Source organism: Lactuca sativa, chromosome 7, assembly GCF_002870075.4.
Source record: "Lactuca sativa cultivar Salinas chromosome 7, Lsat_Salinas_v11, whole genome shotgun sequence".
NCBI lineage: Eukaryota > Viridiplantae > Streptophyta > Magnoliopsida > Asterales > Asteraceae > Lactuca > Lactuca sativa.
In genome coordinates this window covers 185414486-185425708 of record NC_056629.2, presented here as the reverse complement: position 1 = coordinate 185425708, position 11223 = coordinate 185414486, and the positions used below count along the sequence as shown (strand labels likewise).

At 33.9% G+C, this 11223-nt stretch overlaps 1 protein-coding gene across 1 annotated transcript; it reads right to left on the bottom strand.

Annotated features, from left to right (window-relative positions):
* Window positions 1–6759: 6759 nt before the first annotated feature.
* Window positions 6760–9654, bottom strand: LOC111913724 (14-3-3 protein 9). The gene is made up of 7 exons (XM_023909432.3): window positions 9471–9654; window positions 8658–8964; window positions 8483–8570; window positions 8292–8398; window positions 8058–8206; window positions 7893–7936; window positions 6760–6981 (listed from the first exon to the last, which is right to left on the bottom strand). The coding sequence occupies exons 1-7, from the start codon at window positions 9541–9543 to the stop codon at window positions 6979–6981; spliced, it is 771 nt and encodes a 256-aa protein (XP_023765200.1). The 5' UTR covers window positions 9544–9654; the 3' UTR covers window positions 6760–6978.
* Window positions 9655–11223: the final 1569 nt, after the last annotated feature.

Genomic DNA, 11223 nt, shown 5'->3' with positions numbered 1-11223 from the left:
TTGGGACGAAAGCTTGATGATCCAAGGGAGAGAAATCGAGTTTTCTCTAGCTTGAAATGGAAGAAATGAAGGAAAAATGGCTAAGTGTCATATATATAGCCGTTAGGGTTTGCGGTCCAAACTCCCTTTTTTGGTCGTAAACACCTAGTCAAGGTGTTAAATGGTTATTTGCTACATAACACTCCTAACAGACACTTCCATTTAATTGTTCGTTCGACGAAAATTTAAAATAAAATACTCGAACGGCTTAAATTCGTCCAAAAATGTTTTGGGATGGATTTGGCTAATTTTTAATGTGCTTGATTGCGGATTTTATACGAATGAAAATGTCGGGTTGTCACAATTAGGAATCATAATGTAACCTTTAACACGTTAATACAAACCATACTATAGTTGATGCTTACATGAGAACACAATTTCCTAGCTAAAAATGCTAGTTGTGACATCATACAACCATAATACAATGGGCCGACATTAGTGCCTTTTCCACAAGTATAAAAGAGAGACTCACCTCAATAAATCAACGAATAGATCTCACACACGAGTTCATGGTGCTGATGTCTTTCCCACTAAACATAACCAAAACCAAACCCTAATGAGCTATCATAATAATTCCCCAACTCAGCAATCCCAATTACCACAATAAACCCTCATTCAGGCAAAAGACCATTTTGCCCTTCTAAGTTCTCATCCCCTCTTAATTGACAAAAGTCAAACTGGTAAAAAGTCAATGGTCAATGTTGACTTTAGTCAAAGGCCACATCGTGGCCATCCAGACCACGCCGTGACCCTATATGACAATATAGATGCCTATTTCCTAGTCGTCACACAGTGGCGACCTAAAACCATGCCATGGGCATTGGGTTCCCATCAACTTAATGGGTTAAGCCGGTTTCTTCGATTCTAAGCGTTCCAAAGCTTAGATCTAGTCCATTATAGGGTCTAGATGGATAAAGTTTCCAACTTTATCCCATATGACTCTCCAAGAGATCAATATCTCAACTACTAGGTCAAAAAAAGGAAAAAATATACCATGGTTTAATAATTAAGCACCTAATCTTGAAGGTCTCTTGTCTATCACTTCCAGAAGGGTTCTTAGCACGATTACATGCATTTTTAACACATGTCTTGAAATCCTATTAGGTCAAAACAAGGGTTAATAACCAATATTCCATGCATAAAACCAAAACTCATTCCTACTTTAGATCCAAAACACCCCATACCCCTAATGGTCTGAAGATTCATAAAGTTGCAAACTTTACGAGATCTCACCACCCAAACCCATCAAGTCATGAAGAAAATGGACAAAATCTAAAGATCTAGCAACTTAGCATGGAAAATTTTGGGTCTTGGACACTCACCGATGTCCAAAAGATATGTTAGAAGATGAAGATGGTGTTTACAAGACGAATCACCACACCAAAGGCTTACTTATACTTCAAAGATCACTAAAAGTACCAAAATGAATTCACAAATGCAATGGAGGCTAGGGTTAGGGTTTTTGAGTTTAAGAGGGCAGTGGAGGCTAAATGATCATGAAACCCCAGCCATAATCTCCTTTAAAAATGGCCCAAGGCCCACGGATTGAGGTTTTCTCCAATAATAGCTACCACGCCGTGGCAGGTCATTAAATTACCACAGTTAAAAAGATATTGCCACGTTGTGATGAAGCTCCACCACGTCGTGGCCACTTAAAATAAAAGTTTAACATATAGAACTTAATTCATACGTGGAACGGGTGTTACAAAAGTTATGAGGAAAATACTAAAATTCAGATTTTGGTCGAGTTAGGCACATTGATGCCTTTGCGTCGGTCGCGTGCCTGACCACACGTGTCGCGTCCCTTAGTAGCCCAAACACTTTCCAAAACTCACTTTTTGAGACTAAAACTTACTTGGATGGTTTTGGTCTTTTAGGTAACCATTTGTAACATTTTTAAAAGTTTCTAAGCACTACTAGAGGACATTTCATCATGTCAAAACATTCAACTTAATTCATTAAGTCCTCAATCAAAATGCTAAGTTCATATGCTTAAAAACACTCAAATAAAAGAGGTAAGAGCTCAAGTTGCTCAAAAACACTCTTTAACCAATATGACTTATTCCCAAATCATTTAATACATCATTGAGTGTTGTCAAGTACATAAAACCACAATTAATCTCATTGCAAGTACTTAATCCAACTATGGAATCCTCAATTATGTTCCATGTTCTCAAATTACCCTTTGTTCAAAGCAATCACTAGAGATAGAACTTCACTAGAATTCCTCCATGTTAATGTTACAATAACATATCCAGAGTGTCAATTCATGTTCATTAATGTCATTCACTTCTTAGATGTCAATCACCATGCAGTTTTGCATAGATTTCCCAAAATTCCCTTATGACCAAATATTCCATAAATTCAACTAAGCAACATTCAAGTCCTCATGTTTTTACATTCAAATCATGTTATTAGTATCAAATCATGTTTATGAGTATAATTATAACGCCCTGTTCCGAATCGTTTCCTAATGCGAGATGGTGACCTAAGAATCGAGTATCATCAGGCTTAGGGCCTTTGAGGAAAAGAGTTTTAGACCCATTTGGGTGTGGGTAATGTGATTTAGATGATCCGGGAGTTCGGATGGTGTTTTGGATCCAAGTGGGTATTTCGGTAAAGTGTTAGTTCGAGCTTTTATGGAAACTGGATTTTTTTTTGAGAAGTTGTAAGGCAAGTATGAGTTCATAGAAGTGTAGAGCTTCTTGTTATGTTTTCGTGGGTATAAGGATCGTCGAAATCAGACTGATAACGAAGAAGTTATGGCCTTCGAAAGTTTGGTGATTTTTAGGGTTTTAGTTGAGTACGCGGGGCGTACACATGTGTGTACGCTTAGCGTACTAGTGCAGGAGGGGATCGCGCATGTGGACCTCATACGTGGGGGGTACGCCTATGTACGTGGGGCGTACGGGGGGTTTAGTGAAACCCTAGTTTTAGGATGTTGTACCCTATATAAGCTCCTTAAGTCCCTAGGGCTGGCCTCTTTACCAACCTCCATACCTCCTAAACCCTAAATTTTGACCCTTAGCCATCATTTTGTGTCTTTGAGCTCTTGAGAAGAAGTTGGTGCTTGTTTCCTCATTTTGAAGGAATAGAAGAAGGTTGAACGTGAATTGCTTAGTGTGAAGCTTAGAGATCTAGAATCGCCACTCATTTTTGCAAGTCTTTTGAGGTATAAAGTTCATACCTTGTCTACTCTTTTCTTAGATCTCTTCATGTTATGGTTTTATGCTTCTTTGTCCCTTTTTGGTTGGTCTTGATGGGTTAAGGTCGTTTTAGAAGCTAAGTCCTGTAGATCTAGATGTTTGGAGGGCACCTTATGCTTAAAGGTGCAAACTTTATGGTTTTTATGGTCTCATGCATACATTAAGTCATTTATTAAACTATTTTGAGCTCTAAGAGCCTCATTAAGCCATGCATGCACATAAAGTTGCAACTTTACGTGATAAACCATCTTAAGGAAGTCAGATTTAAGTTCGAATGGAGGTCTTAATCGATTAAGAGCTGGAAAATGGAAGCTGGCTATATGGGAGGAGTATGTTGGGCGTACAAGCAGGTACGCTTAGCGTACAAGCCCTAAATCGATTACGTTGCACGTAAGTGTTGAGTACGCCTCGCGTACTCAGCACGTTGGGTTTCGTACGTTTGGTCTTCGGTTTGGGTCATATTTGGACTTATAAACTATACACACATTTTCAAAACAACCATGATTATGAACTCACCAACATTTCATATGTTGATGTTTTTCAAAATAACTTGTATTCTCAGGTAACAGATAAGCTAAGGAGTAGTACCAAGTATGTTAGGGTGTTATGCTTTTGAAAACTTTCAAACAATTATGATATGAATATGTAATATTTAGACAATGTATTTGATGTGAACAATGTTAGTTGTAATGTATTGATGCATGGTGAAGTTTATGTTATGTTTCATGTATATTCATTGTGATGATATTCAATTTGAGTCACGTGAGCCCTCAGACGTTTCTGTCGTCTGGTTCGGGGGTGTGACACCGCATATCAAAAAAACCTCAAGCATTTGCAATCAGATCTTTGTTTTCCATTGATCAAATGTTTGCTTCATTATCTCACCAATGCCTATGATTGACCGGTTAAAGTGTTATAAGTTCCAAAGATGTTTATTATTAGGCGACACATTCATATAGATAACCATTCTTCAAAAAGGGTTACGAAAATGGAATATAAGAAACAACCATTTTCTAGTTTAGAGAAAATTGAAACTCAAGCAGATTTAAATGAAGTTATGGTAAATGTTACATGCCCTTTAGATACCTACCATGCATCTACAGAAAAGCAAAGACGATAGTGATTGAATTGAAGATGACTACAAGAAATGGCATGGTGTTGCATACCATTGTTGGCAAATCTCAAGGCCATAAACAATCAACCAGATGTCGGATGTGTAGATAGAGGAGGGGGATGACAGTGATGTTGGATATATTTGGTGGTGCACAAAAATGTCATTTGCTTTGGCAGACAAGAATATGGGTGAGGGTAAGAGAATTGCAATGAAGAAAAGGTAGGGTGGGTAGCAGTGGCTTAAGGCGAAGGATAAGGATGAGACAGATGTAAGAAGCGAATGAGACAATATGAGATAGGGTTCTCTTAATTCTAATAGTCCTCCATTCCCATATTTATTGTTCACAACATAGGGAGGGATTAATCGTTTAGCGTCTTCTAGCCGGCTGAGTAGCACCTATAGACTAATTAGGACCTAATCATGATTTTTACAACACTAATTAATATGTATGCTTTATGTATTTTTAAATTTTCAATTTGGAGTAATCCTTAATCACATAACTAGTTTTAAGCAAACATTTTAAAGCAATAACATTTGAGAGTATGTTAATGTTCAAGATCTTAAGAGAGTACCATAAGTTATTTTTTATTAGTAACACGCTTATACAACTGAAAATATGATAAATTTTACAAAAATAGAGTTTTTTTTATTATTAGAATATGGTTTTTGGAAAAACCGTCTGATAGCTTATGCTACCCGAGAGAATTGATTAGGAAGGTATTAAACTACATAATAGTCATATGCAACTTAGGTTATTATTAGCTTAGACGTCCAAACAGCTTAGACGATAAGCAACGTTAGTTGTCCATGAGGAGACCCTAGACTTGCCTTATTTCTCATATTTCTTTACTTTGATCATGTTTTTCATATTTTTCTACTGCTAGAAGCTCTTCCCTTGGACCCCATAAGGAGGCACGACTCAACCCTACATATTGTTATGTTTGAAATCAAGCTTGTCTTATAAGTATACGTTACGAACCACCTAACTTATATTACATCACAATTTAAATCCCCATTGGCTAGGGATGAGCAAAAACCGATGAAACCGCAATAAACTGCAACCGACAAACCGAAACCGATGCAAAAACCAATGGTGCAGATTTCGTTTATGCAAAAACCGAAGGTCAACGGTGCAGTGCGATCCAAAAACCGGTCCACCAAACCGAACCGCACTATAGGGGTGTGTGTGTGTGTGTATGTGTGTGTGTGTGTGTGTGTGTGTGTGTTTGTGTGTGTATATATATATATATATATATATATATATATATATATATATATATATATATATATATATATATATATATATATATAACACTAATTGTTGACTTCCATTATTTGAGTTTTACGAATTGACGTTGGGTAAATTTAATCCATAATTCAATTTACCTTCAGCGACTACCGACTAGCTCCAATCCCACCGTTTTTTTTAACCTTCCCTCCTACCCTTTTTTTTTACCTTCCTTCCTACCTTTTGGCTTCTGTTACACACGAAATTATAATATAATTTATGAGCATCTTGTCTTGCGAGTTACGACATCACTCCCAACGACCATTCTCCATCACAGTCTATAGGTTTAAAACCGAAACCGCACCGATACAAACCGAAACCACATTTAAAAACCGCAAAACCGAACTATTGAAAAACCGCACCCAACGGTTTTAAGAATGCAAAAACTGCACCCAACGGTTTTAAGAATAAGAATGCAAAAACCGCATCATGCTCACCCCTACCATTGGCACATCTAGTAATGTCAATTACACTAAATGGCAAATGACACATGTTGGAAGCTTATAAGATAACCTAATGTCACACAATGATATGCTAAGCTCCACTTTCTCACAACCAAATTAACCAACACACAATATGATTATACCCGACACAAATCTATAAAACATTTCACTATTCCCAATTATGTATATTCCAAAACTTTATTAACTATATTTGACACCCTTCACCACATAAAGTATTCTAACTTCCTTGTTTTGTGATTTCCTTTTCGATTCAAAGAAATTGTGCTTCAAGATAAGATATATCAGGCCCTAAATTTATGAAAAAATCGGTTTCATTTTGCAAAAAATAATAATAATAAATCCATGGTTATTTCATAACCTCTGTGAAAAAGATGGTAGGTATAGACAACTTCCCATTTTCGTCATTTTTGTTAAAAGTAAATTAAGGTTAAAAGCACTTTCGAAACATTGTGATAAAGATTTATAAATCCTGATAGCGATAACCAAATTCCCATATTTGAAGGATATTTCACAGCTAAAATAGAGCAAACCAAAAACACAAGGTGTAATCAAAGAGTTCAAAAAAAAAAAAAAAAGAGGTGAAATTCTTGTTCTTATTTGCACTCTCACCAAACAAAAACAAAAACAAAAACATGGAAAAGTCCTAAATTAACTAATAAATAGTGATTGCATAAACCAGCCTGGAAGATAAAATCTGAGGGCATGGCATAAAAATATGTCCCATTTTTCCGGGCATTTTACAACAACTTGAAAATGAACAACAAACAGCTAAACGCGATTCTCATAATACCGCTTTTAAAACTTAGGATTAGAAAAATACATATTTCATATTACACCACTCCCCTTCCCCCTTTGCCTTTCCATATTTTACTGCATCCAAACAATTTTTATTATTAATTGCAAAAAAAAAAAAAAAATTAATTAAATTGTAATTAACGCGATTGGGAGTGAAAATAGAAAAACATGAATTAGTAACTTATAGCTATATATTATTTTACACCTTAATAATATCGACATATTAATTCTTTATTACTTTTTCAGACAAGTTAATCTATTTTACTGAATATACAAAATTAAGGTGAATATATTTTAGTGTTAATATCATAAAAGACCCTATAAATTGTGTTCTTTTTTACGAATTAAGCCTCAGCTTTATATTATTTTGTTCGAAAAAGACCTTGTATTTTTCCATTTTTTTAGAATTTGGCCCTTTAGCAGTTTTTTTCGAAAAAAAAATTCATCAAATGTGAGATTTTTTGCAAAAGTAAAAAAATTGACGGTTTTTTCAGGATAAAAAAATAAAAAGTTGAGGGTGTTTTCAGAGAAAAATGAAAAAATACAAGGTCTTTTTTAGGAAAAAAATAAAGTTGAAGTTTAATAATAATAATAAAAAAAAAGATCTCTGTATATAAGGTCTATTATGATATTAACCCTATATTTTATAGAGAATTATATCAACAAAAAACATTTTTCAAAACGACACAACTTTTAAATATTAAAAATGTTGCAATAAAAAATAATACGTATCGTTTTTATCTTATTTTAATGTTAATGCGAGGTAATATTCCTTTTTAGATATATGACATGTGCTTAAAAACAAAAAATTAGATGAGTGACTTTATAAAATATTTAAAATGGATAAGGATAAATTTGTTAATTTTTTTTTTAAAAGGGTAATTAAACTAAAGAAGGATTGTGATAATAGATTTATCTTAAATAAAAGTGAGTGGAAAGCTGACGTGGCAAAAAATAAATAATTTTTTTAATAGAAATGCCCTAACCTCATCTTCTGCACCAGATTTTGTGATCTCCATCTTTTGGTCATCTGCAAATGCAAGAATCAAGATCATGTTAATAAGTAGTTACAAACAAGAAAACAACAATTTAATAAACAAATTAAAAAAATAATAATAAATGAAAATTAATATATGTTTTTTAGTTTTTACCTCCATCTTCTGGAATATCAGAAGTCCACAAAGTGAGATTGTCCCTGAGAAGCTGCATAATTAAAGTGCTATCTTTGTATGATTCCTCACTCAAGGAGTCAAGCTCTGAGATAGCTTCATCAAATGCTTGTTTCGCCAGGTGGCAGGCTCTAACAACACCAAAACAACATTTTAGTTTTTTCTTTTTGTTTAAAGAATTATCAACAAGTTTTTGTTAAAGAAATCCGAATTTACCTTTCGGGAGAATTCATAATCTCATAATAGAAAACAGAAAAGTTCAAAGCCAAACCCAATCGGATTGGATGAGTAGGAGATAAATCCTCTGCAGCAGTAGATGCCAACTGAGGGGTAAATAAGTCAATATGTCATTTATCAGAAAAATGTAAAACTCATCAAGAATTTTTTTTAAAAAAAAAGGTAATTACTTGATAAGCCTTCAGTGACTGATCAGCTGCCTCTTTTTTATCATTACCAAACTTGAACTCTGCAAGATACCTATAATAGTCTCCTTTCCTGCATCCCATAAACAAAACAAAAACATATCAAGAATGATGTTTTGGATTTTTTGTTATATATGTAATAATGTTGTAGTATGCTTACATTTTGTAGTAGAAAACAGTGGATTCTCCAGCAGATGAAGATGGAATGAGATGCTCATCAATCACAGTCATGATATCACCACAGATGTTGGAAAGCTCTGTTTCCACCTTCTGTCTGTATTCTTTAATCCTTTTGACATTCACTTCATTGCCTCTGGATTCCTCTTTTTGCTCAATTGAAGATAAAATCCTCCATGATGCCCTTCGTGATCCCACCACATTCTTGTATCCAACTGACAGCAGATTCCTCTCTTCAACAGTCAATTCGATATCCAACTTTGCTACCTTCTTCATCGCGTCCACCATTTCTGAAACAAAAACAATACAGATCAATAGTCAAAATCAACCAAAATTATCCTCCGAATCTCAATGTTTACCTTCCTTACCGATAGCTTAGTTTCTAAAACAGTCAACGTTTGATATGTTAAGGACATCAGAGCTTTTATTTCTTTCAACAAACGACTTTAAGTTTACAATAATTTTCTACAAAGTTTCAAAATTGAAAATCGATTTGAATATGTCTAGGCACGAAAAATTTTAACTCGTGTTTAACCTCCGTAGGGTGTATGATTCGTAGGATCTAGTAAACCCTAAATCTAGCCTCGATAATTTATCTAAAAGTACTTTTTTTGTAACCCTAATTTACATCTCAAAGTCAATAACATCGATAACATAGGTGTCTGTGTGTGGAACTTAAACAGTAGGCACAAATATACATCTACCACAGATTATAGCTGCGACTTTCAAAGTAAAGTAAGGAAATCAACATGTTAACACCGGATCTAAGATGAAAACGAAGAGGAAGTATTCTAACCATCATAGCGTTCAGCTTGCTCTGCGAGCTTGGCAACATAGATGAAATTCTCGCGTTCAGCCGATGCCGCCATAGATGCCGATCTTAGAGCTCAACCACTACTTTCTCTCTCTGCTGTTTTTTTTTTTTTTTTTTGTAAAAATAGAGAAACGCGGAAAGATGCGTCTGTGAGACTGGTAGCTGTATATGTCTGTCCGTAAATATAGTGAAAGAGAATATTTTATTCTTGTCACCAAAGTTCGGTATTTTCCACTTCTGCCACAGACAAAACAAAAACATTGCATGCCCACTAAGCCAAGTAGATGATTTAAAATATTATTCCTTGTTTTTGCATGTAGATTTTCCCTAAACTTTTTTTTTTTAAAATAAAAAATAAAAAAATAAAAAGTATTTGTAGTGTGAAATATTTCATGGTGAAAATAACATCTAGTGTTATTTGTCCACTAAACAAATATATAGATTATATTGTACTATAGTCTTTATCAACATAGTGAAGATAGTTACACTAAGTAGTGTGTTTTGTAAACTTAGTTTTTTATTAGACTACAACATTATTTTCTGTTTATGTTGATATATCACGTGTTGAAATAAATTAGTAATGATCATCTACGATATTGTATTTTGTTATTGGTTACATTGTATCTTGTATTTGAATCAATATATAGGACTATAAGTTAGATATCTATCAAGAATCATGTTTCTCATTGCAAATGAATATTCATTCATAGGTTAAAAGTTTGTGATGCAAGTATTTAGTGGTAAACGGTAATTGTTAAATGATGGATATATTGAAAAAGTATTACTTTAAGGTATTATCTTAAGATCGGTATGCACAATTTTTTTATAAAACTTTGTTTAGAGAAAGTGGGAGTTAGTTTCATAAGGTAAAAAGAATCGACCAAGATAGAAAAAGAAATAATTTGGGTGGCCAAAACATCATTTTTGATAATGTATGGGTGATAGTGGATATATGGAAAGTAATGTGAATAAAGATGCAAAGAATAAAAAGTAAGAGGATTCCCAGGAAAGTTTTGGAGCATTAGATGATGTACTTGCAAGTGGATGGAAAACGACAAACGGACCCACACAGCGTAGACATTAGCGTATGGCTACCACTCATAGTGCGCCACGTAGGACTGACGCGGCACGTGCTTTCTCTTTTTTAATCGCAACTTGATCATGTTGCTTATATTTTTATATTTTGATACATCTTAATTTACAATTTTGCACATTTAAGCCTCTTGTGTGTAAAAAAAACATTAAAAAAAATAATGTCTCATTTTTAGTAAGAATCTAGTGATCTCGAGATCCATAGCAATCATGGATGATGGATCAGTATATTTGTGAAAGTCAATGCATTCACGAAAATGAAAGAATTCAAATTTGTGATTTTTTATATCGTGTAAAATAAAAATAATAATATGAAAATGGATTAATAGTCGCATAAAGGTATTAAAAATGGATTAATAGTCGCATAAAAGTATTCGAATGTTTGCAATATCTTAATTGCCACATTTACAAAGTTGAATAATTAGTGTCATAATATAACTGTTTGACCTTAACATGCTAATCAAGTTATATGAAAAAAAAATATTATTATTATATGCTTATCTTATCTTCTTAGTTTTTTTTGGTAGGATTATCTAATTTCTTTTTTCCAAATTGATGCATTTAAGCTTTTGATCGATTGAATAAACTCATAACCTGGAATCATCTTGTTCCCTTTAAAACTTAAATTCTATTTTCTATATGG